We start from the raw sequence: 27,575 nt of genomic DNA, 5'->3' as shown, positions 1-27,575 counted from the left end.
TGTAAACCTTTTGTTTGAATTCTAGACTGAACAGAGCTTGGGTAGGAACAGGTTGGAGCGACCTTAACCTGTGAACACACAGTCATTTTATAAGCTCCTGGATTGCTTCCCAAAGGGCTTGTTGGGAAATGGAAGAATGCTGAAACCCTGTCACAGTAGAATCCTGATCATCGCGGTAATGCTATTATAATGCCAGAAACCCAAGTTCAATTCCTGCCACTGTCTGCAAGGAGTTTGTTCATTGGTTGCCTCTGGGCGTTTTGATTACCTCCCAGAGTAGAAAGGCCTACGGATTAGTAAATTAGTTAGTTACGTAGATGTAATTGGGTGGTGCAGGGTTGTTGGGCTGGAGGGGCCAGTGAATGTGCTGTATCTCTAAATAAATAAAAATAATAATAAATTATTGCACATTTAGTGCAACTAACTTTATGAATTCATTCAGCATAGAATTGGAGGCCTGGGACAAGGAGAGAGGGCTCTTTGCTGAGGTGCTGGAAAGTACTAGCTACTTGCCTTTCCAACACTACCTTAGATGTGTCTTCCAGTGTGGTGTGTGCATATGCAGCAGGCAATATATTAAGTACTACTTCTTGAAGGGACTTTATGGTTTAATTGTGGCAATTATGTAATACAAGTATTGATTTTTATTTTTTATATTCTCAAAAGTACCATTCTTTCAGGACAATCTAACCAAGGGTGAGTTGCAACCTGGTGTCATCAGTACACTAGGCAACTTTGATATTTTGGGTATTCTTTGCTTATTTTATACTTTCTTCAACTGCACTTGGAGTACAAATGAGGTCATTGTTCACTGTGCAGGATGTTTTCACATTTTCTTCCTGTTCTCGGTTCTCTGAGCCTTGCTTGAGCTGGGCGTCTTCTTTGTTGCCTCCTTGAAAAATCTGCCTCTCGCTCTCGGAGTTTTGAAGTATCCCTAAATCAATGTTGGCTTCATTACTTTGCTAAGTGCAACTCTATTAAAAATCAGGGTCAATGGTTAGTGCTCTTGAAGTTCTTGATCCTTTTTCACAACAGATTCTGGGATTGTAATTGGTTCTATTTATTGTTGGAAGGAAATTTTAAAACAACTTGATTTTCTTTTCATCTTGTTTGCAGCTTTTTCTTTTCAGTCACAATTTTGCTAATCAAGAACCCGAGAAATGGGAAGTTCTCATGGAGTCTTGAGCCATCTGTGTAATTCAGTATCGTAGTTGCAGATTCTGTGTCTCCAACTCAGCTTCCCGTCTGATGCCCATCTCTTTCGACTACAATAAATGCGTTGATCTCAACACTGAGTTACTGAGCATCGTCAGCTTTCTGTAGTAATAATAATTGCAAATCTTTATAATTCTGAGGTAATTTCTGCCTACCTGAGACCTGAAATGGAGTCAGCCTCTTGGAGTGTTCTGGCATCAAGCCTGTCTCTTCCTCTCACATTTGTACCTTGGATAAAAAGCTTTACTTCATTAATCTGTTATCGTCGATTTTACTGTTAACCCTTTCTAGATCTGGCCGATCTTCCTTTGTTGTCTGAGATCCAAAAAAGAACAAAGCAGTTCCTTCATGCAGTGCTTTCCAGATTGCAGTGTGTCAAATTGTGCTACACAAGGCCAGATACATATTAACAGCTGCTGGTGGGGAAGAGGTTGTCTAAGCATGTAATTTTGTTGGAAATAATTTGGAAGATGTGTAGCTCGGGTGGTTGATGGCTGGGTAGAGTTGCTTTCTGATCTTGGCAATTTACTTGCAAATGTTTTGTCACCATGCCATGGGATATCGTCAGTGCACTTACAATTGTGGTGTGTCCTCTGATTGCTTGGCTTTTGTATACTTAACAGTCAGATGATTGGTCGTTGTTTTGGAAACTCGGTTGTGAAACTCGGAGGAAATCTCGTCGTTGATTGGCTGTGAGGCGAACTTCATGCATTGTCACAAATTTTGCCCACATCAGCTCATAAATTGGCCCACGAAGACCGAGAGGGGCACAAATTTGACTGGGCAATAGTTAAAAGTGAAAATGCAGCATACAAGGGAATTTCTAGAAGCGCAAACGATTTGGCAAACAAACACACAGACCTCGATCCCATTTATGAGCCGATGCGGGGGAAAAAATTCCAGACCAAAGCACGCAAAGGTTGGCCACACAGCCCATCAGCAATGAGATTTCCTCCCCAAGTCACAATTGAGTTTCTGGATTGATGACCAATCAGTACATGAAGGCCAAGCGTTTGGAGGACGCACCACAATGAGGAGCACACTGGTGATAGCTCCTTACGTAGTGATGAAGTGTTTGCAAGTAATTTGCCAAGATTTGCAGAGCAACTCAACCCAAACGTGCAATGTTGTGATAGCAATTGGGAAGTTTTTGTAAGTTAACTGTATAACAAAGCTTTAAAGGAGAGGGGAATTGATGTGCTAACATGTGAAGCAGTGATGCACAGGAGGCTACATTCCGAGGGGCAGGATATGAACAGATATTGTTCATATCTGTTCAGAGATAAAGAGTTTCCACAATAAATCGATGAATTTTAAAGACTAAACAGATTATTTGAAATTCATTTAGTGTGGAGGTAGGAGCAACGGATGTGGATTAGCTGGGTCACTTAAATTGGTTAAGGTTGAATTTGCATCATTCAACATTTTTAACGTATAAAAGTGAGCCTCCACTGAGGAATAATCAAGAATGAGGCATGTCCAAGAAGAAGAGGGGTCTGAAGAAGCTCCTGAAGCAGGAGGGAGATGAGTAGAAAGACAAACTGCTTTTTGTGTCTGCCTTTGCAGTGTTGGCATTCATTTAAATGCGATGTTAGTGTTCATTTTGAGAGGACTAGAATATAAAAGCAAGGATGTAATGGTGACCCTTTCTAAAGCACTGGGAAGGCCTCACTTGGAGTATTGTGAGCAGTTTTGGGCCCCTTATCTGAGAAAGGATGTGCTTACATTGGAGAGGGTTCAAAGGACATTCACAAAAATGATTCCAGGATTGAAGGGCCTGTCCTGTGAGGAGTGTTTGATGGCTCTGGGCCCATACTCCCTGAAATTCAGAAGAATGGGGAGGGGTGACCTCATTAAAACCAATTGAATGGTGAAAGGCCTCTATAGAGTGGATGTGGAGAGGATGTCACCTATGGTGGGGAGTATAAAACCAGAGGACGCAGCCTCAAAATAGAGAGACATCCTTTTTTAGGACAGAGATGAGAACTTTCTTTAGCCAGAGAGTAGTGATTCTGTGGAATTTGTTGCCACAGATAGCTATGGAGGCCAAGTCATTGGGTATATTTAAGGCAGAGGTTGATAGATTCTTGATTAGTCAGGGCATTAAGGGATATGGGGAGATTGGGGCTGAGTGGGAAAATGGGTCAGCCACAATTTAATGACAGAGCAGACTTGATGGACCAAGAAGTCTAATTTTGCTCCTGTATCTTGTGGTCTTTAGGGATTTGGTTGGTGTGTCAGCATTGTGCTGATATAATTGGGGCATATTTAAACTACACTTTGGTTGCCATGATGCCTGTTTTCTCTCTGTATTCTGTAAATATTCTGTGAAGTTTTTATTCTGGCTGACCTTACATTAATACATAGTAGCCTCTCTCTCTCTCTCTCACACACATCTATAGCATATCATTCACATGCACAGAGTTTCCAGTAGCATCTGTAACTCCTCGAAGGCAATACTAACCTGCTTTCAAATAGGATGTATTTATTGTTTTTTTTTCATTCAGTAACTCATCAAACACCCCTTGATCTTATATCATCTCCAACATATTTCTATTTTACTACAGATTTTTCTAAGCTCATTTTTATTACCCTACCCAAGTTGTTTTCTGTTATGTTCTTGCTCTGTCTATCTACACTTGAAAATGACTCAATGATTCAGGAACAGCTTCTTCCCCTCTACCACAGATTTCTGAATGGATATTGAGCTCATGAGCACCACCTCACTACTTCATCCCTCTCTTTTTCCACTACTTATTTAATTAAACTTTTTATTATATATACTTACTGTAATTTTATTATTATGCTTTTCAATATGCTAATCTATAACAAATTTCACAACATACGCCAGTGATATTAAATGTGATTCTGACTTGAAATTTTGAAGTTATTAAGGTGCAGGATTGATAGTTCACTTTTTTTTTGTATTAACTGTTCTGTAAGCATAACTTTTCTCTGGAGCAGCTATAGAAACATAGAAAATAGGTGCAGGAGTAGGCCATTCGGCCCTTCAAACCTGCCCCGCCATTCAGTATGATCATGGCTGATCATCCAACTCGGAACCCTGTACCTGCTTTCTCTCCATACCCCCGATCCCTTTAGCCTCAAGGGCCATATCTAACTTCCTCTTAAATATAGCCAATGAACCGGCCTCAACTGTTTCCTGTGGCAGAGAATTCCACAGATTCACCACTCTCTGGGTGAAGAAGTTTTTCCTCATCTCGGTCCTAAAAGGCTTCCCCTTTATCCTTAAACTGTGACCCCTCGTTCTGGACTTCCCCAACATCGGAAACAATCTTCCTGTATCTAGCCTGTCCAATCCCTTTAGAATTTTATACGTTTCAATAAGATCCCCCCTCAATCTTCTAAATTCCAGTGAGTATAAGCCTAGTCGATCCAGTCTTTCTTCATATGAAAGTCCTGCCATCCCAGGGATCAATCTAGTGAACCTATATATAAAATATATCAATAATTTTATGGAATAATAATTTCATCTTTACCTTGTTCACTGTTCTTAATGCTGAGTAATTCTAGCCTCTGCTTGTGAATATACAGTATTTTTGATGCATGATTTCACTCTTTTAACAGCCTGCAGTTTTTGCTCTGTCTCTTGCTTGTTCACAAGATGTGGGAGTTGCTGACAATGTTAGTATTTATTGTCCATCTCTGACTGCCTGAGGACTCTGAAGGCGGTAGGGTGGCAACACATTAGAGGTCTTGTATTATCTATAGGTCTCCAGGGAGTGCTGGCAAATTGAGATAAGAACAGGAACACTCAGCAGGCCAGGTAACCTCTGTGGAAGGAGAAACAGTTAAAATTTCAGGCTGAAGACCCGCTTCAGGTGAAGCGTGTTTCGCCTGAAATGTTACCTCTATTTCTCTTTGTATTGGCTTCCAGCATTTTGTTTTTGGATTTCCCGATCAGATCTACAGATCAGTTTGCTTTCCAAGGCTGGTAGATCGTCTAATTACAAGAGATTCTGCAGATACTGGAAATCTCGTGCATCACACAAAATGCTGGCCGAACTCAGCAAATCAGACAGCATCCACAGAGGCAAGTAAACAGTTGACGTTTTGAACTGTGATCCGAAGTCTCAACCTGAATGAAACGGAAGACTGTTTATTCCCATCCATAGATGGCTGACTTCCTGAACTACCAGTGTTTTGCATGTGTTGGCAGGTCTTCTTTACTGATGTATTTTGAAAAAACAACCTAATTACTATCACAAATATATATTAAAAGTCCAAGTACAACTGACTGCAATTTAAATTCCTGAACTGCTTTGAAGAGTTCTAAGTTCACACCTCCAGATCAATGAACTGGAACTCCAAGTACAGTAATTTAACCACTGTGCTGCTAATCTCAGTGTGAATTTTGCCAACAAAGTTGCCTTCTCGGGCAGTATCATCACTTGCTAAATGTATATTACGTGCACAGAATGTTTTTTTTTGTGTTGAAAGTTGCAGAGTGTTTTTTCGTCCCCTTAGTTTCTTGCAGAGTGTAACAGTTGGATTAGTTGAACTCTTATTCAGCGCCAGCCTCGTATCGTCTTTGATGGGTTCTAAGGATGACCACTTGTTCCTGCCACCTCGCAGACAAAAATCTGTCAGGACCTGATGATAGTTTGTATGGTTTTAATTATGAATTACTTGACAATTACCGTGGTTTTTAATTATATTTTTCTAATCTCATTGTGATCTGAGAGATAATAAGGTAGGGTTTGCAATGCCGACATGTTCACCTGTTAAGCTAGCAATGTCAGACTTGGAGAAACGCTGAGTCATGATGGAATGAGGAAGGGAGGAAGGCTTTGGGGAAAAATTATTTTAACGTTGGATCTGCAAATCTTTTTTTTTACAATGAGAAGTTCTTCAGATGTGCTGGGAATGAGTAGTTTTAATTCATTATCTGACCATAAGTGGGTTGGCAGATGGTAGAACGGTAGGGAGGAGGAGGAGAGATTGTTTAAGCATGGGGGAGCAGGAAGGGAGGGAAAAGCCAGGTGAAGAACAGTAACACTTTCAATGGTGGCCAGTACCTGAGAGCTGCACAATTCCTGGTTTAATGCCAAATGAGAAAGTTCTACCTCTCTTTAATATTTTAAACTTGCTGGTGCAGAAGGCACATGGGAGCTGAGGGCTCGTTGATGTAGGTTGTCACTTATGTAAACCCTCTCTACACCACTTCAATTAGGGATGGTTCTGTGCACTCAACCCTGCTTGCCGTGGGAGGTAGATTTTGTCACAAAACATCCCAGCGCAGTTCCCTGTTGATTGCTGAAACATGCACTAACTATATTGGAGGTAACTATTGTTTACCAGACCTAACCTAACCTTGCAAAATAGACTTGAAGGACAGATACTCCCACTAATTGTTCGAGCCTGGGCGCGACAGGAGCATAGCGATTAGCGCGATGCTATTACAGCTCGGGGCATTCAAGAGTTAGAAGTTTGATTCCAGTGCTGTTTTTCTATAAGGCATCTCTGTTCGTCCTCCCTTTTAGCTAGCCAGTTGGTGTAGTGGTATCAGCACTGGACTTCGAGGCGAATGGTCCTCAGTTCAAATCCAGCTGATTCCTTTCTTACTTCCATTTGTGCTGGGTCGAGGGTCGAGTGTCGAGTTAGCGAGTTAGCAACTCGGCCTCGGGGGGGGGGGGAGGGGGGGAAACAAGTCAAATGCTACAGAGATGGCAAAAATGCTGTCTGATGTGCCACAAGGTGCGTAAAAGAATGGCAACAATAAGTCCTCCCTGTGGAATGTTTGGAATTTCTCCGAGCCAGGGCATCAAAGGGTGTGGGGAGAAGGCAGGGGAGTGGGGATGACTGGAAGAATTGGATCAGCCCACGATTGAATGGTGGAGCAGACTCAATGGGCCGAATGGGCCTACTTCTGCTCCTAGATCTTATGGTCTTATAGAGTAGGTAAATTAGTCATTATAACCTGGGATTTGGTTAGGGTTAATTCGATTTGTCGGGGGTTGCTGGGGTGGCAAGGTATGAAGGGCCATTCTACTCTACTGTTCCACTCAATAAATAAATAATGCATATTGTAAGTCATTTCAGGAGTTGGAAATTGTTGTTCCAGCTAATTGACCAGTATAGACAGTGGCATTAATGAGATTGATGGCTAGGAAAGCATTTTTATTCTTAAAGCCTGTGTGTATTTGCAGTTTGGAGACCTTCAGGTTCTGATTAGTGAGATGAATTGAGCAGATTGAGTTTACAAGTGTGTATGCAGCTGGTTGTGTGGGAGATTTGATTGTCTAGTGTCAAGTGTAGTTATGGGCCTGAGAGCTAATGGGACGATGCTGTTAAAGCTTCTGACCTTTAGTGCAGCTTGTTAAATGGTGGCCATCATTTTTGATACAGGTTTCAATATTTCTTTGAACATTGTTGTTGTGTGCTATGATACTTGGCATGGCCATTTAATTCCTACTTTCAGTTTAATGGAAATCCTTGGATGTTGTCACAGCCCTCTGGAGCACTAAATCATCTTCCACCGTCTAGAGCAGGGGTTCCCAACCTGGGTTCCACGGTCCCCTTGCTTAATAGTATTGGTCCGTAGCATAAAAAAGGTCAGGAACCCCTGGTCTCCAAGTTTATCTTCTAGCTCATTAATTCTACAAAATATGACTATTATATTGAAGAAATGAATTTTGCCTTCACCTGATTTTTCCATGGCAAGCATTTGAGGTAAGTACAAGGCCATAAAAGACTTTGTATTTCGCCCACTGTTGAATGCCCAGTTGGTGTGGTCTTTCACTGATTCTATAATGGTTATATTCTATTAAGGAATTATTGAATATGCCCACAAAAGAATGAATCTCAGGGTTGTATATGGGGACATATTTGTTCTTTGATAATAAATTTACTTTGAACTTGAACATAAGACTTGGGAGCAGATTTAGACCATTCAACCCAGAGTATACATCTAGTTCTACAACTGTTCACCTTGGCCTCAGGTTCTGAGGCTGCCTGGTATATTTGGATTCTGTAATAGCTCTTTTCTCGATCTATTTTTTTTATTTGGAGTGCAATATCTATAACGTGTATGACAGCACCAGGAAGAGTATATTGTGGAAAAGTCATGTTATTCATCTAAAAAAGGGTGATGGGGAAGAATCAGATTTAGTAAAGGTAATAAAAGTGGCACTGTGGCAAAGAGATTAGTGCAGCACTTCACAGCACCGGAGGCTGAAAGATTGGGGTTCAATATCCGGCACTGTTTCTTTGAGAGGTCTCATGAATCGGCGGGATGGATGTTAAGGAATGGATCTGCCAGGCTAATAAGTGTAGAAGCAGAGGGTGTGGCCTTCGATTAAGGAGCAGCCATTTGGGATCGAGATTAGCATTTTTCTTTTGTGTAGATGTTGCAATTTGAAAAAAGTCTTTTGTTGTTGCTCAGTCACTGGTCTGGGCCATTAGATTTACTGGCATGAAGGGAATTTGATGATGTAGAGATCCGTGAAGGAATGTAGGGAAGCACGTGGAGATCTGCAAGGGAAAGTAGACAAGGCAAATGATTTTACTGAGTGGAGGAGTTTGAGGGGCTGTGCAGACTATTCCTGTTTTCCTGCTGTTCTTATTATGGTAATTTCTTAATGTTTACTTACTGCAGGTGAAGTTGAGATCTGCTTCCTTGACGCATTTATAAATTAATTTAATAACTTTGGCAATTCTTGTGACTTTTATATTTGGCAGGTGAGAGCCATCTATTAAAATAGATTTCCCGTACTCAGAATCAACTGTACAGCACTTGATACTTGCATGTGGAGAAGACTGCGAATAGCGCACTTCATTGGGAAGCCTGGCAAAAAGACAATACCTAAAGTGTGGACCATAGTTGTCCGTATCAACATTTCCACACTGATTATTTTTGTTACCGTGAGCGTAATGTTTTGAATAGAATTGATGTGCATGATAAGTTACGCAGTTTATATAACCAGTCACCGTGAAGCAGAGCTGAATGTAAACATTCTACTGCGGTGACCCACTTTCTGCGCAGGCGAACCGGCTCACAAATAGCCCGCGCGCGGGGAGAGACTTTGGTAATGCACCTCTTGACGTCATTTCTGCCCGGAGAGGGTGGGAACTAGGGATTAAAAGCCAGCGCCGCGAAGGTTGAATAAACTAGTCTCGAAACGACTTACCGACCGCGTGTCGTTGTTTCTAGCTCTGTATGTAGTACATCGCTACACTACCACCTAACCACTGAAATTTGAGCAGTTTTTTTTTGCTTTGTTTGTAGTCTGGGGAATTTAACACTCAAGAGACTTTCTTGAATACCTACCTTGAGGGTAAAGAAATTGAACGTGTTTTGTGTGTATTGTCTGTGCTGGTGGTGTAGTCATTTCTGTATCTGGGCTTCGGAACAAGATGTCCTGGGTTTGAATCTGACCGGCTCCTACCACCCTTTCCATCTGTGCTGGCCTGGGTGATGACCTGGCAACTTGGCCTCGTAACCACCCAAATGCTAACGAAATGGCAGGAGGGCCGTCCAATGCGCCAAGCAAGGCGTGGACAGGAACTTCACCTTCATGAACATGTGTGCTATTATTACTAGTAACTGAAATAGAGAAACCTCTCTTTTTGTGTAAAGTTCCCTCAGCTACTCATAACATGGCTAGGTGTTCTTTGGTAGGAATGTACTCTGGTTGATTCAACATGTACAACACGCTGGAGGAACTCAGCAGGTCAGGCAGCATCTGTGGAAACAAGCAGTCAACGTTTCGGGCCGAGACCCTTCATCAGGACTGAAGAGGGAGGGGGCAAGGGCCCTATAAAGAAGGTGAGGGGAGGGTGGGAAGGAGAAGGCTGGCAGGTGCCCGGTGAAAAACCAATCAGGAAAGATCAAGGGATCGGGAGGGGAAGCAAGGAGGGGATAGGCAGGAAAGGTGAAGAAGGAACGTAAGGGGAAAGCAGTATGGGTAGTAGAATTCGATGTTCATTCCAAGGGGCTGGAGACTACCTAGACGGTACTCTGGTTGATGGATATTGGGTATTGCTCACTGGAATAGTGCGTGACACCAAGCAATAGGGGGAAAATTCTACAGTTTGTCTTACAAAGTCAAGCCACCAAAACAAATTGAGTTAAATTTGTATCATTCAGGGAGTATTAATTAAGTGAATTGGATCATGGCTGCAGTCTCTTGGTGTTAGTATGTATACTGGAAAAACTTCCAGATCCTGTGTTATGTTCCCCATTCCACTTCTTCTAAGACACTCCTTTGGGGCGGTGCCACCTTTCCTAAGTTTGGAAAGTAGACTTGTAGCTGGTGCTCGTGGCTCGTCACATGCGCCGTCTTGTGACATGAAATCTGAGTTGGGCAGGAAAGGTCACGGATAACTGGAATAGAGTAACTGTTGTTCCAGCTTTCTAGTAAATAGGAGACAGCTGATAATGACGTTACACATCCCTGTTGTAGTCTTGCTTTGCGGAACATTTGAAACGGTTTGAAAAGCACTTTAATTGTCTTGCAGCATTTACTTTGGTGCCAGCTGCTGGTTCTGCTGTGCATCCCAGTACTTCATACACTTTCTACTTTCTCTTTTTTTAAATAGAGTGCCTGTTGAATCCTTTGCCGCTAATTCCAATGTTTTACTGAACGGCATGTATTCCCATTTAGCTTGGTGACATAGAACTGTGGCTGCCAGTTTGACTGCTGTGTTTTCCCTGGTTGCATTGTGATGAGAAGATCACTTCTGCTGCATAATGTTCCTTTTTATTTCCACTCCAAGACCTGTTTCTTTCCTTCCTTGTTTTCTGGGCTCCCTGATCAGCATTATCCCTGTTTATAAATGCTAATTTTATTCTCCTTGTGTACTTTATTTTAGATCTTGCGAGTCTCTTGGAGTGAAAGATGTTGAAGGTAAGTCTGAATCTCCGCAGCTTGTCTGAATGTTGCATTGAGGAGGGGTTAGACCAGAGATTGCTTTTTGGCATAGTTTCCAAGACCGCATTATGCCATGGACCTCAGCTATTAACGGGTTGGGGGGTCAGTGGACCCCAGGTTGGGAACCCCAGATTTAAGGCAAGACCTTCCAGCCCATTAGCAGTCATCAACATTCCCTCTAAATCTTTATGTATAGCTGCGTGGACCAACCATTGCTCTCAGTAGGAAATTTTTTACGTGGACTGAAAACTGCACGGCACTTTAACAAGGCATTATCAGGAAGAAACTTCCAGCTGCAAGGCAGCAAAGGCTATGTGCGTGGGAGCATTTGAGTTACTGTGCAGCCGTGCACCTGGGCAGCTTAGAGGGTGTCATTACCATTAGATAAGACATGTATTTTCTTCTTGAGGAATATTTTGATGCATATTTTATAGAAGCTGTTACTGGGAATTTATGAGCTCTCTTAATAGACTTTTTAATAGACAGTAGGTGCAGAAGTAGACCATTCGGCCCTTCGAGCCTGCACCGCCATTTTGAGATCATGGCTGATCAATTCCTATCAATACCCGGTTCCTGCCTTGTCCCCATATCCCTTGATTCCCCTATCCATAAGATGCCTATCTAGCTCCTTCTTGAAAGCATCCAGAGAATTGGCCTACACTACCTTCCGAGGCAGTGCATCCCAGACCCCCACAACTCTCTGGGAGAAGAAGTTTTTCCTTAACTCTGTCCTAAATGACCTACCCCTTATTCTCAAACCATGCCCTCTGGTACTGGACTCTCCCAGCATCTGGAACATATTTCCTGCCTCTATCTTGTCCAATCCCTTAATAATCTTATATGTTTCAATCAGATCCCCTCTCAATCTCCTTAATTCCAGCGTGTACAAGCCCAGTCTCTCTAACCTCTCTGCGTAAGACAGTCCAGACATCCCAGGAATTAACCTCGTGAATCTACGCTGCACTTCCTCTACAGCCAGGATGTCCTTCCTTAACCCTGGAGACGAAAACTGTACACAATACTCCAGGTGTGGTCTCACCAGGGCTCTGTACAAATGCAAGAGGATTTCTTTGCTCTTGTACTCAATTCCCTTTGTAATAAAGGCCAACATTCCATTAGCCTTCCTCACTTCCTGCTGCACTTGCTCATTCACCTTCAGTGACTGATGAACAAGGACTCCGAGATTTCTTTGTATTTCTCCCTTACCCAACTCTACACCGTTCAGATAATAATCTGCCTTCCTGTTCTTACTCCCAAAGTGGATAACCTCACACTTATTCACATTAAACACCATCTGCCAAGTATCTGCCCACTCACCCAGCCTATCCAAGTCACCCTGAATTCTCCTAACATCCTCATCACATGTCACACTGCCACCCAGCTTAGTATCATCAGCAAATTTGCTGATGTTATTTTCTATGCCTTCATTCAAATCGTTAACTTAAATGGTAAACAGCTGTGGTCCCAATACCGAGCCCTGTGGCACCCCACTAGTCACCACCTGCCATTCCAAAAAACACCTATTCACCGCTACCCTTTGCTTTCTATCTGCCAACCAGTTTTCTATCCATGTCAATGCCTTCCCCCCAATGCCCTGAGCTTTGATTTTACCCACCAATCTTCTATGTGGGACCTTATCAAATGCCTTCTGAAAATCGAGGTACACTACATCCACTGGATCTTCCCCGTCTAACTTCCTGGTTACATCCTCGAAAAACTCCAACAGATTAGTCAAGCATGATTTACCCTTAGTAAATCCATGCTGGCTCGGCCCAATCCTATCACTGCTATCTAGATATGCCACTATTTCATCCTTAATAATGGACTCTAGCATCTTTCCCACCACCGATGTCAGGCTGACAGGTCGATAGTTCTCTGTTTACTCCCTCCCTCCTTTCTTAAAAAGTGGGATAACATTAGCCATTCTCCAATCCTCAGGAACTGATCCTGAATCTAAGGAACATTGGAAAATGATTACCAATGCATCCGCAATTTCCAGGGCCACCTCCTTTAGTACCCTAGGGTGCAGACCATCTGGATCTGGGGATTTGTCAGTCTTCAGTCCCATCAGTCTTCTCATCACTGTTTCCTTCCGAATGTCAATCTGTTTCATTTCCTCTGTTACCCTATGTCCTTGGCCCATCCATACATCTGGGAGATTGCTTGTGTCTTCCTTAGTGAAAACAGATCTAAAGTACTCATTAAATTCTTCTGCCATTTCTCTGTTTCCCATAACAATTTCACCCAATTCATTCTTCACATTGTTCTTAACTATCTTCTTTCTCTTCACTTACCTTTATATAAAAAAAAGCAAGCTTTTGCTATCTTCCTTTATATTCCTGGCTAGCTTGCATTTGTACCTCATTTTTTCTCCCCGTATTGTCTTTTTAGTTAAGTTCTGTTGTTCCTTAAAAACTTCCCAATCATCTGTCCTCCCACTCACCTTAGCTCTGTCATATTTCCTTTTTTTTAATGCTATGCAATCTCTGACTTCCTTTGTCAACCACTGTGGCCCCTTTCCCCCCTTTGAATCCTTCCTTCTCTGGGGGATGATCTGATTTTGCACCTTGTGCATTATTCCCAAGAATACCTGCCATTGCTGTTCCACCGTCTTTTCGGCTAGGCTATCCGTCCAGTCAACTTTGGCCAGCTCCTCCCTCATGGCTCCATAGTTTCCCCTGTTCATCTGCAACACTGACACCTCCGATCTGCCCTTATCCTTCTCAAATTGCAGATAAAAGCTTATCATATTATGATCACTACCTCCTAATGGCTCCTTTACTGCAAGATCACTTATCAAATCCTGTTCATTACATAACACTAAATCCAGAATAGTCTTGTCCCTGGTCGGCTCTTGTACAAGCTGTTCCAAGAATGCATCCCGTAGGCACTCTACAAACTCCCTATCCTGTGGTCCAGCCACCAACCTGATTCTCCCAGTTCACCTGCATGTTGAAATCCCCCATAACTACTGCGACATTACCTTTGCCACATGCTGTTAAAATTTAATACAAATTTAAAATTGCATAGTGCTTTTCCCTCAAGTTTAGACAACTTCTGAGTGCAAGTACCTGAGCTGCTTACCTAAACAAAAGTGCCTCTAATCTAAGTTAATTGTTTGGCATGTAGGTTGGAGAAGTAAGTAAATCTTAAAAGCAACATGATTCAGCCTTTGAACCTATTCTACCTTTAAGTAAAGCTGTGACAAGATTCAAAGTCTGGCTTCCCATACTATTCTTATGTTCCTTGATACCTTTGGTGTTTTATAGACCGATCAGATTCAGCCTCGAGTGCACTTAACATAAAGATTGAAGAAAGAATTCCACTGTTTTGCAACTTGAAGTGAGGAGATGTTACTTGATCTCAGCCCCAAATAATAGGTAGCTCATCCCAAAACTATTACTTCCCAAATTCTGGACTAACCAGCCAGGAGAAACACTTCTCTAAACTCCTGCTGGGAATTCTCTGGTCTCCAGAAAGGGGAGGTCAACTCTACTCAATTTTTCCTTCCACAGTAACCATACCCCAGTGAATTTTTATTGCACTCGGAGATTCTAAAGAGACTAAAAATACACAGTGTGCTCACTATGGCACCTTGCCACAGCCCTATTCAATTGCAGTTTTATACTTGCTCTCCAACCTCTCCAACCTCTCTGCAGTAAAGGTGAATACTGTTTGCTTTGATAGCTTTCCATCTCCGTGTGCAGGTGGTCAGAAGGTGTGTGTGTTGGGGAATTGGCTTGTTTAAAATCACCAGCTGGACAAATACTATGCTGGTGCTAGCTCCTGATGTCTGCCCCTGATGCAAATCACCAATATAATGTGTGGTGCTGTCAGAGTGGCAGAGCTTACAAAGCCTTGCACTGCAATAAGCAAATCTGAAACAGGTTTTTTTTATATATATAAAGCTGATGTACCCTTTCAGAACAAGAATGACTTTGTTAGCTGAGTCATTCCTGCCTGGTGTTCTTGATTGTATTGTTCCTGTAAGTGAAAGAAATTTCCCAGGTAAATGGCATTCTTGGCTGCTCTCAGCTTGTTCTGTAATTAGGCTCCAGGCCCCGGTGTAGGGAACGGTCAAACTCAGTGCATGGATAGAGAGAAAAGATGGCTAATGATGGTACTGACCTTTGGTCAGTCCCTGGAGTTCTTTGGGCATGTGAAGTTGACACTTAGTTTTCTGGTTAACTCCACAAGAGAAAATGCTTGCAGGCTGTAATCAATAGCTCCAGTCATTGACTTCCCAGAAGAGCAACTGAATCCTTGAGTGAAAGCAACACCCACAAAATGCTAGTGGAAATTTGACTGTTGACATTTCGGGCCGACACCCTTCGTCAGGACTAACTGAAAGGAAAGATAGTAAGAGATTTGAAAGTAGTGGGGGGAGGGGGAGATGCAAAATGATAGGAGAAGACCGGAGGGGGTGGGATGAAGCTAAGAGCTGGAAAGGTGATTGGCGAAAGTGATACAGAGCTGGAGAAGGGAAAGGATCATGGGACGGGAGGCCTCAGGAGAAAGAAGGTGGGGGGGAGCACCAGAGGGAGATGGAGAACAGGCAAACAACTAAATATGTCAGGGATGGGGTAAGAAGGGGAGGAGGGGCATTAACGGAAGTTAGAGAAGTCAATGTTCATGCCATCAGGTTGGAGGCTACCCAGCCGGTATATAAGGTGTTGTTCCTCCAACCTGAGTTTGGATTCATTTTGACAGTAGAGGAGGCCATGGATAGACATATCAGAATGGGAATGGGACGTGGAATTGAAATGTGTGGCCACTGGGAGATCCTGCTTTCTCTGGCGGACTGAGCGTAGGTGTTCAGCGAAACGGTCTCCCAGTCTGCGTCGGGTCTCACCAATATATAAAAGGCCACACCGGGAGCACCGGACACAGTATACCACACCAGCCGACTCACAGGTGAAGTGTTGCCTCACCTGGAAGGACTGTCTGGGGCCCTGTATGGTGGTGAGGGAGGAAGTGTAAGGGCAGGTGTAGCACTTGTTCCGCTTACAAGGATAAGTGCCAGGAGGGAGATCGGTGGGAATGGATGGGGGGGGGGGGGATGAGTGGACAAGGGAGTCAAGTAGGGAGCGATCCCTACAGAAAGCAGAAAGGGGGGGGGGGGGAGGGAAAGATGTGCTTGGTAGTGTGATCCCGTTGGAGGTGGCGGAAGTTACGGAGAATTATACGTTGGACCTGGAGGCTGGTGGGGTGGTAGGTGAGGAGAAGGGGAACCCTATCCCAAGTGGGGTGGCGGGCGGATGGGGTGAGGGCAGAAGTGCGGGAAATGGGAGAGATGCGTTTGAGAGCAGAGCTGATGGTGGAAGAAGGGAAGCCCCTTTGTTTAAAAAAGGAAGACATCGGCTTATAGTAGATATCAGTAGATAAGCCGTCTCCAGAGATGGAGACAAAGATCAAGAAAGTGGAGGGAGGTGTCAGAAATGGACCAGGTAAATTTGAGGGCAGGGTGAAAGTTGGAGGCAAAGTTAATAAAGTCAACGAGCTCAGCATGTGTGCAGGAGGCAGTGCCAATGCAGTTGTCGATGTAGCGAAGGAAAAGAGGGGGACGGATACCCGTATAGACTTGGAACATGGACTGTTCCACAAAGCCAACAAAAAGGCAGGCATAACTGGCTACACCCTTGGTTTGGAGGAAGTGGGAGGAGCCAAAGGAGAAATTATTGAGAGTAAGAACTAATTCTGCTAGACGGAGGAGAGTGGTGGTAGAGGGGAATTGGTTAGGTCTGGAATCCAAAAAGAAGTGAAGAGCTTTGAGACCGTCTGGGTGGGGTATGGAGGTATATAGGGACTGGACATCCATGGTGAAAATAAGGTGGTGGGGGCCAAGGAACTTAAGATCACTGAAAAAATTCAAAGCATGAGAAGTGTCACAAACATAGGTGGGAAGGGATTGAACAAGGGAGGATAACACAAACATAGGTGGGAAGAGATTGAACAAGGGGGGGATAAACATTGACTTCTCTAACTTCCGTTAATGCCCCTCCTCCCCTTCTTACCCCATCCCTGACATATTTAGTTGTTTGCCTGTTCTCCATCTCCCTCTGGTGCTCCCCCCCTCCTTCTTTCTCCTGAGACCTCCCGTCCCATGATCCTTTCCCTTCTCCAGCTCTGTATCACTTTTGCCAATCACCTTTCCAGCTCTTAGCTTCATCCCACCCCCTCCGGTCTTCTCCTATCATTTTGCATCTCCCCCTCCCCCCACTACTTTCAAATCTCTTACTATCTTTCCTTTCAGTTAGTCCTGACGAAGGGTCTCGGCCCGAAACGTTGACAGTGCTTCTTATAGATGCTGCCTGGCCTGCTGTGTTCCACCAGCATTTTATGTGTGTTGTTGTTTGAATTTCCAGCATCTGCAGATTTCCTCGTGTTAGCCCTTGAGTGAAAAGCTGTTTCTATGACTGATTTGGACAAATAATGCGGGGGGGGGCGGGGGGCAGGTGCATGGAGAAATGGAATGAAACCGAGTAGGTATGACTAAATGCAGTATGAAAAGCTGTGTATTTGGACCAGTCCATCACTTCCACCCATTGGGCACATCTACATCAATCACTGTCACAAGAAAGCAGCATCCATCATCAGAAATCTTCACCACCCAGGTCATGATCTCTTCTCGTTTCTGCCATCAGTAAAAAGGTATAAGAGACTCGGGACTCAGCACCAGTTTCAAGAACAGTTACTGCCCCTCAACTATCAGGCTCTTGAATAGAAGGGGGTAACTCCACTCAATTGCATCATCATTGAAATGTTCCTACAGCCAATGATCTAACTTTGAGGATCTTTATCTTGTGTTCATATTATTTATTGCTATTTATTTATATTTGCATTTGCACAGTTTGTTGTTGTAGCGTTAATGTGACTCGGACACCGCAGTATAAAACACACACGTTTATTCACCAGACTTCCATTTTACAAAACCCCTGCGTTCTGACGTCATACGCACTCTGACCTACGAATACTCACATAATACATTACATCCCCCTTCTCAAGTTTTTTTTAACAATACTTTGAATTACCAAAACAATGCCTCTAGGTATGACTTTCTAACATTACAACAGCCATGACATAAACTAATAAAAATATTAACTTCTTATACTGTATTCTACATTGTATCTTACAATACTAACAGCAGTATATTTTCTTTTACTAACATAGACTAATAAACCTTTTATTTCACACCTTGGAACTTGTAACATGTGATTTTGTCTCAAACTGTGCGAGACTGTAGGTAGATCTAGTCTCTGTATCTAGCTGGAAGTTTGACTTGTCTCCCAGACCTTGTGCGATAGAACTGTGACTGTGCTTGTCCTTCAGAGTCAGTCTCTCGAGTAACCTCTGTGTCTGCATTTCCACCTCAGTCTGTCTGCGCCGAACTTTCACCGTCATTGCGTCGTGGGGTTTCGTCACGCCCCTCACTTGGTGTCGTTTGTTTCCATGTCTGTATCCGTGGAAATGTCCTGTGTATCTGTATGTGGAAACACACTCTCACCTGTCTTCAGCAGATGCTTCCTGTTCCTCCTGTAGACTCTTCCATCTGGCGTGCAAACTATGAAGGATCTTGGTTGCTGATGCCTGTTCACAACCACAGCTGGCTGCCAAGTGTCTCCTCTCTGTATTCTGACATTTTCACCTATATGCAGATCTGGTAACTGTCTTGTATGTCTGTCATAGTAGCTCTTTTGCTTTATTTGCTTGTACTTTAGCTTGTCATGTAGTTGAGCATTACTTTCAGGAGTCAGTAGAGTTGTGGATGTTGGCAGCTTGGACTTCAGACGACGTCCCATCAACAGCTGTGCAGGAGAGAACCCCACACCTTCAATCGATGTGTTGCGGTATTCAAGCAGAGCAATGTACGGGTCACTGTTGCTGCTTTGTGCCTTCTTGAGCATGTTCTTCACAGTTTGTACAGTTCTTTCTGCTTGTCCATTAGACTGAGCGTGCCCAGGACTGGAAGTAACATGTTGAAATTCCCAGCTTTCTGAAAACTCTCTAAACTCACCACTGGCCTATTGTGGACCATTGTCACTGACGACAATAACTGGAATACCATGTCTTGCAAATGTTGACTTCATTGCGGTTATGACACCTTGACTGGTCGTGTCACTTAACTTGGTGATTTCCGGATATTTTGAATAGTAGTCCACACAAAGCAGATATTCTGCACCATTGTAGTGAAAGAGATCTGTGCCAAGCTTCTCCCATGGTTTTCCTGGTAGTGGGTGGGGAAGCAGAGGCTCTCTTGGATTGCTGTTTTTATTTTCATTACACACAGCACACTGAGACACAATGTCCTCTATCTGAGTTGACAAACCTGGCCAATAGAGAATGTCCCTTGCTCTTTCTTTACATTTCACTATCCCCAGGTGTGACTCATGAATTCTGTTGAGCATCTCCTGTCTCATTTGATTTGGTACGATGAGTTTTGCCACTTTGAACATTAGTCCTGATGCATAGCTAATTTCCTCTTTAAATGTCCAGTATTTCTGTATTTCTTTTGGAACATCTTTTCTTTCTGTTGGCCATCCATTCATTGTAATGTCTCTTAGCGTTTGCATTTCAGGATCTTCTGCAGTTGCTTTCCTGAACATGTTCAACTTCTCCTCAGAGATGGGTAGCTGAGGTGTAACCCAGTTGACCTCCAGCTCTCTTCCTAGCAACTGTTCCTTTTGCTCTTTGAGGTAAGCACGGCTCAAAGCGTCAGCGATGTGCAGTTCTTTTCCTGGCTTATAGGTGACTGTGAGAGTGTACCTCTGTAGCCTGAGAAGCATCCTTTGCAGCCTCATAGGAGCTTGATGAAGTGGCTTTTTGAAGATGCTCTCAAGTGGTTTGTGATCACTCTCAACCTGGATTTCTTTGCCATATACATACTGGTGGAACTTCTCACACCCATAAGCTATGGCGAGTAATTCCTTCTCGATTTGAGCATATCGGTGTTGATAGTCTGTAAGTGCTTGTGATCCATATGCCGCAGGCCTCCCATCCTGCAGTATTACAGCTCCTATTCCTTCCGAACTGGCATCCACAGACATTGTCACCGGTTTATTGACATCATAGAACTTGAGTGCTGGTGCATTGGTAACCAACTGCTTCAATGTGTCAAAACTTTTCTTTTGTTCATCTTCCCAATGCCATTCAGTGTTGCTCTCTAGTAGCTTTCGAAGTGGAGCACTGACCTCCGATAAGTTGGGAATGAACTTGGCAAGATACCGTATCATGCCCATGAACCTCAAAAGTCCTTGCTTGTCTTTGGGTGGTGGTCGCTGTACCACAGCCCTGACCTTTTCATTATCTGGTTTTAGCCCATCAGCGCTGAGTACATGACCTATGTATTTGATCTCTGTAGTTCTGATCCTACATTTACTTCTGTTCAATTTTAGGTTGTATTCACGTGCTCTCTCCAGGAGCTTCCTCAGTCTCTGATCATGCTCCTCAATGGTGTCACCCCATATCAGCAAATCATCAATGATACTGACCACTCCATCCAGGCCTTCAATCATTTGTGCCACTGACCTCTGGAATACGTCTGATGCAGAAGAAATCCCAAAGGGTAGACGCAGGAAACGATATCTCCCTATGGGCGTGTTGAAAGTGCATAATTTGGAACTTTCTTCATCCAGCTTGATCTGCCAGAAACCTTGATTTGCATCCAATACTGAAAAGTATTTTGCATTAGGCATACGGGAGACAACCTCTTCAACCGTGAGCAGCGGATAGTGCTCTCTTTTGTTGGCTCGGTTGAGATCTTGTGGATCCATGCAAATCCTCATCTTTTTCTCTGTGACCACTGTCACCATACTATTCACCCAGTCAGTCGGTTCTACTTCTCTCGTTATGACTCCCATCTGTTCCATTCTGTGTAGCTCCTCCACTACTCGATCCCTGAGAGCTACTGGAACCTTCCTCGGAGCATGCACGACTGGTGCAACAGTTGGATCAATCTGGATATGGTGTTTCCCTGGTAAACATCCTAGTCCAGAAAACAAGTCAGCAAAGTCTTTGAGAAACTCATTTTCTTTCTCAACACCATAGATTCGCTTCACCAGGCCTGGCTCTATGCATGTTGCTCTGCCTAGTATTGCCAAAACATGCTGTTGCACAATCTCACACTCTATCTTGTGTTTCTGTCCTTTATACACACAGGTGAGTGTTTTCTTTCCCAATGATGCTGTCTTGTGGCCAAAATATCCAACAAGCTTGCAGGTGGATTTTCCAAGTTTTCCTCTGATGTCCAGTGAGTTGGATGTTTCTGCTGACATTACATTGCACTTTGCCCCAGTGTCAAGCTTAAATGTCACATTCCTCCTGTTTATTGTCAGATCTTGAGTCCATTCATCTTCAACATCCATCTCTGCATTATCAATATTCTTGATGCATACCTCCTGTTCCACTGCAATTGTTCCATTGAACATATCACTGTTGCACTCACTCTGTTCCACAGCATGCATTATCCTTGCTTGCTCCTGCGATTTGCACATCTTTGCAAAGTGATTTTTCTTTCTGCATAATTTGCATGTCTTACCAAAGGCTGGACATTTTCTGTATCCATGTTTATAACCACATCTGTTGCAGTTAACTTCCTTCTGATTATCCTGTGGAGCTGGCTTTGTCCTACTCTTGTCAGTTTTCACAGCTTTCATTTTGTATACTTCAGTCTCTTCATTAAGCATTTTAACCTGACTCGACGTGATCTCGCTAGCACGGCACATATCAATCGCTTTTTCCAATGTAAGCTCCGCCTCTCTCAATAGCCTGCCTCTCACATGATCATCTCGTCTGCCGCATACAATCCTGTCACGTATTAAAGAATCATGCAGTTGTCCGAACTCACAGTTTTTTGCCTTGTTCTTCAAATCTGTTACGTAGGCGTCTATAGTCTCTGTCGGTCCTTGAGCCCTCGTAAAAAATGTGTCGAATGTACGGTAGGTTTTTTCTCGATTCGCAGTAATCTTGAAACTTTTTCTTCAACACTTCAATTTTATCTCGCTCACCCTCTTGGAAGACAAACGTGTTGCAAACCTTTATTGCCTCTGCTCCTGCCACATGCAGAAACGTAGCACACTGCACTTTCTCCATCTTGTCATCTACGCCACTAGCGGTGCAAAGCAGCTCAAACTGCTGGAGCCGTACCTTCCAATTCTCAGCAATATTCCCTCGTAGGCTTAAACTCGACGGTGGCTGTAACTGAGACATCTTTTTACGTGTCTTCTCTTCCTTTCCTTTCCACTTTCTTCTGACGCCATGTAGTGTTAATGTGACTCGGACACCGCAGTATTAAACACACATGTTTATTCACCAGACTTCCATTTTACAAAACCCCCGCATTCTGACGTCATACGCACTCTGACCTACGAATACTCACATAATACATTACAGTTGTCTTCTGCACTCTGGTTGATCTTTTCATTGATCATGTTATAGTTACTATTTTATAGATTTGTTGAGTAATGCCCACAATATAAATCTCAGGGTTGTGTGTGTGTATATTTATATATTTTTAAATCTATTGCGGCTGCTGGAGATCTGAAATAGGAACAGAATATGCTGGAGACGTTCAGAAGGTCAGCAGCACCTATAGAAAGGGAAACGATTAACTAATGTTCTGATGACGGGTCCCAAACCTGAAACAATAAGCTTCTCCCCTCACAGATGCTGCTTGGCTTGTTGAGTATTTTCAGCATTTTCTGATTTGATTTGAAATACATTTGATAATTTCCAATGCTTAGGGTGATGTGTGCTTACATTATAAGTTGAAGTGTGCTTTTCTTCATCCAGGGTAATAATATTGTCAGCTGTAACTGGTTGACAGCACTGGTTTGGCTGCTTATATTATTCAAATTGCCTGCAGCATTTAAGGTTCAGATACTTTGTAATATTGTTCTCTTTGGTTTTTCAACTTGGCACGAGTCACTGTTTTCTCTGAAGGGGGAAGGGTTGTTTAAAATCAAGATACAGAAATTCATGGGCTTAAAACCATTTAATAGAATCCATAGCAAACACTGGTTTGGTTCCATTCAGTGAGTCCATCTGGGCACCACACTTTTGGAAGAGTTATAATTATTTTGGACAAGGTTTCTCAGACTGCTTTCTGGTTTTGTCTTCTATTTACTGCTATACTGATGAAGCAGTGGTTAGGGTACTGAGCAGAGAAGGCTAAAGGATGTGCGATAACAGAGAGATATTACTAATGGCTGTAAGGTCAATAAACAAAGTAATTAGTGGTTATGTGAGGCAGAAATTGTTATGTGGAAGTGGTTGGTTTTGGAACATCTTGACACATGAAGGTGAGGCATTAAAAAGGGGAATTAACTGTATACTTCAGAAGAGGGAAATGACAACAGGGTGAGATGTTGGACTATCTGATTTGCTTTCAGTGACAATAATGAACTACGACTCAAACGATGTAGACTTAAAAAGTTTATTGCCGTATGCTACCCTGAGATTCATTTTCTTGCAGGGATTTACAGGAAAAAATGCTATAATTTTACAAAAATCTATACATAAAGACTGACAAACAGCCAATGTGCAAAAGAAGACAAACTTAAAGTAAAAATAGTATTGAGAACATGAGTTGTAAGGAGACCTTGAAAGTGAGACTGCAGGTCATAGAGTCAGTTCAGAGTAACGGTGAATGATTCAGAAGCCCGATAGCTGTAAGGTAATAACTGTTTCTGAACCTGATGTGGTTCATTAACCTGAGAGTGGTTGTGAGAAGACATGACCTGGATGGTGGGGGGGCTTTGGGAAGTGTTCTTTACTTGTGGCATTGCTGCTTGCAAGTGTACTCAATGCTGGCGAGGGCTTTGCCTGTGATGGAATGGGATTCATTTACCACTCTCTGTAGCTTTTCCTGCTCCTAGATGTTGGTATTTCCACACTAAGCCAAGATGCGACCAGTTAGGTTACTCTCCCTTGCACATCTATAGAAGTTTGCCAAGAGCTTGTTTTGTTGACATGATATCTACACAAATTTCCAAGAAAATAGAGATGCTAATGTGCTGGTCCCAGCACAGATCCGCTGATAAGTTGATGCCAAGGAATTTAAAGTTACTGATGCTCTCCATCTCTGTTCTCCTAATGAGGACTGGTTCGTAGACCACCAGTTCCTCCTCCTGTAGTCGATAATTAGCTTTTTGGTTTTTCTGGTGTTGAGTGAGTGGTGGTTGTGGCATCATTCAACCAAATTTTCAATCTCCCTATATACCGATTCGGCCGACAGCAATGATATTGTGAGCAAATTAAACACAGCACTGGAGCTGTACATAGCCACACCATCATACGTGTAAAGTGCTGAGAGTAGGAGGCTAAGCACACATCCTTGTGCTGCTGATGGTGAATAGAGAGGGAATGTTTTTGCCAATCTGTACTAGCTGGGGTCTGCCAGTGAGGAAATCAAGGATTTAATTGCATAAGGAGGTATAGAGGGCCAGGTCTAGGAACTTATTGATGAGTTTCAGTGGGATGATAGAGTTGAATGTTGAGCTGTAGTCAATAAAAGCTGCATTATAGACTTGTTATATAGTTTGTCCTTGCCATGTATAGATTAGATCAAGTTATTGTCTGCATTTTATTATAATTGGCAGTTATTTCCAGGCTGTTCTGACATTTTTTTACCCGGCAGGAGAAGTTCAAAGAGAGAAGAAATTCCAACCTCATCGGCAGTTTGGGGACCGCAGAGAAAGTGTCATCAGTGCTCGGACGTACTTTTACGCAGATGAGTCCAAGTGTGACCAGTACATGGAGACCTTCTTGAAGTGTATCGTTGCTTCAGGTACAAAATAATTCTGGTATATTATTGCAGAATGAATATTGGACAGAATAACCTCTGGTTTAGAAGTGTTCCATGCCTTTGAGCTAGCTGTTCAAATAGATTACTTTTTTCCCTAGAACTGCAGAGAATTTTCCCCATTCCAGCACTCTGGTGTGTCCTTTTGCTAGGCCTTTAGAAAAAAACAATATATGCAAGGGTGGATCTTTTCAAAAGCAAGTTTATTGCTTTTCAAGACCCAAGTTCATTTATTTCAACGAATGCATAAATTTTACAACCTTGAGATTTGCTTGCTCACAGGTAGCCACAAAGCAAAACACCTGAAGGAACCTAATTTAAAGAAAAATAAAGAATAAAAATAAAAGACCAACACTCAATGCACAAGAGAAAGGGAAAAAAAATACAAGTCATGCTAACAACTGAAGAGAACCAAAACTGAGTCCTCAGATTTGAATGCCGGAGTAGGCCCATGGCCTCAGTTATCAGTTCATTATATTAGCGGGCACAGAGCACAGCAACTGGAGGAATCTTCATAGCTTCAGCACCATTGCAGAGAACGAGCAAAGTCAGCTTTCGTCCGGACTGACACCCTGTCCTTTCAGTCTGTCCAGCCTGGCGTTTAAAGTGACCCAACGATGAAACAGCGAAAGGCCCTGGCACCCTAGAGAGAGGAGTAAAAATTGCGGCGAGGGAGCGAAATTGGCTCTCGCCTCCGATCTGGGCCAGTGTCTAAAACACCTTAAACTGGGACCCAGGCCCCGCTCCTGCGAAACGCAGTGTGCTTAGACTACGCCACCCAGTGACTTGCTCTGGGCACGGATTTCATTGACCAGCCCAAAGCCGCACTCAAGTTCTTCATATCAGCTCAGCACCCAGAACGATCCAGCCTCGCACTTTCATATGAGCATCGAAATCAAATATTCTCTGCCCGAGTTTTTCCTTGTGATGCCCAGAGTAATCCAGCTGGGTGGGCTTTGGAACTCCAATTCATCCCCCGAATTCACCTCACCATTGCTTGCCCTTCACTGTTTAGCACAAGTTACCTCAGGAAGATATTTTCAGTGAAGTTTTTAGTCGGACTTCATAGCTTTTTGACGACCAGGAAGCTGTTGCACATGTTCAGTAACCGGAAAATATCAACAGGATTCAATAATTGCAAGGGTAAATCCAGTTCTACACCTCACAATGGATAGCAGATAGCTTCTGTTCTACAGCTTACAATTTTCATTTTTTAAATTATTTTATACAATTTATACAAGAATTTTTTTTCAATTCTTTGACCATTATCTCTTCTGCCTGGCTCAGTCCACCCAATCAGCAGCTGCAGTCTTTCTCTTCGATTGAAGGCCTCACAATGTACCAGTCTCCCCTTGGTTGCACAATGATCAGAACATTACGTGCCTCAGTCATGTACACACTTAACATGTAGCAATGCAACGTGGGGTGTGCATGTTCAATTGTCTCATATTATAAGAGTAGATACATTAAACATCTCAAAGTGTCAAATATATTTCCACAACTCCAAGCCAATGTAGTTGTTAAATTGTGCAACCCTTTGGATAAATAACTCCTCTGTTGTGAAGCAAGTTAGTCAAGTTAAACACCTCTTTAGCATATAACGTGAGTTGTTTTTGTCCTTGTGGCTTCTCACAAGCTGTATTGTTCTCATCCTGGAACACATGTCTCGCTCCTCATTGGCTGTTTTACTCTCAACTCTATAGTTTTACAACCTGCTACTCAGAAGCTTTTGCCCCTGTAGTTTACAATGTGCAGCTCACTGGTTGTTATACCAGGGGTGATTGATAAGTTTGTGGCCTAAGGTAGAAGGAGTCAATTTTAGAAAACCTCTCACATTTATTTTTCCTACGCTTACACACTTAGTCCAGCGGCCGTGGAGCATACGGATCCCTTCTTTGTAGAAGTCGGCATCTTGGACCTCCAGAAGTGGTCCACATCAGGGGTGATTGATAAGCTCATGGTCTAAGGTAGAAGGAGGTGAGTTATTAACTTCAAACTTTCTGCATTTTCACTCAGAGTTGAACTGCACGTGCATGTAACGAGAGCAGTATAACTCATCTCCTTCTACCTTCGGCCAAAAACTTATCAACCACCCCTGCTGTGGACCACCTGGAGGTCCAAGATGCTCTCATTACTTGCGCGTGCAACTCAACTCTTTGAGTGGTAATCCAGCAAGTTTGAAGTTAATAACTAATCTCCTTCTACCTTAGGCCACTAACTTATCAATCAACCCTGCTGTGGACGACTTCTGCAAAGAAGGGATCTGTATGCTCCACAACCGCTGGACTAAGTCCCCTCCTACATGTACACACTATGTTGAAAAATAAGTGTTAGGTTTTCTGAAATGGACTCCTTCTACCTTGGGCCATGAACTTTTCAATCACCCCTTGTACTCTTGCTTGTGTACCACGCACCCTCCATGCCTGGATTACTGTTGCCCCTGTAGCAGGTGCCCTGCTCCTTGCTGGCTGTGTGACCTCTGTTCCCGGCAGTAGCTCTTGCTGTTTGGAATTCTCTGAAACAAATGATCGTGACTGTTGAATGTACTCTTTAGGTGGCAGCTCCGAGGATGGATTTTCTGCCATCAAGTTGACAGCACTTGGGAGGCCACAGTTTCTGGTAGGACCCCAGGTTCTTTTTCCAAGGGTTGGAGGGCTCTTGGGTCACTG

General features: G+C 43.1%; 1 protein-coding gene across 2 annotated transcripts in view; it reads left to right on the top strand.

Annotated features, from left to right (window-relative positions):
* LOC140738437 (proline dehydrogenase 1, mitochondrial-like) overlaps nt 1–27,575 on the top strand; it is a 54,855-nt gene that overhangs the window by 9,353 nt on the left and 17,927 nt on the right. For both annotated transcript variants that reach the window (XM_073065720.1, XM_073065721.1), the window contains exons 3-5: nt 11,050–11,084; nt 24,742–24,891; nt 27,461–27,525. In XM_073065720.1, the coding sequence (XP_072921821.1) occupies nt 11,050–11,084; nt 24,742–24,891; nt 27,461–27,525 (250 nt within the window). The remainder of the gene's footprint in view (nt 1–11,049; nt 11,085–24,741; nt 24,892–27,460; nt 27,526–27,575) is intronic.

Source organism: Hemitrygon akajei, chromosome 14, assembly GCF_048418815.1.
Source record: "Hemitrygon akajei chromosome 14, sHemAka1.3, whole genome shotgun sequence".
NCBI classification, from domain to species: Eukaryota; Metazoa; Chordata; class Chondrichthyes; order Myliobatiformes; family Dasyatidae; genus Hemitrygon; species Hemitrygon akajei.
Note: the sequence above shows the minus strand (reverse complement) of the source record. Positions and strands in the feature narration are given on the sequence as shown.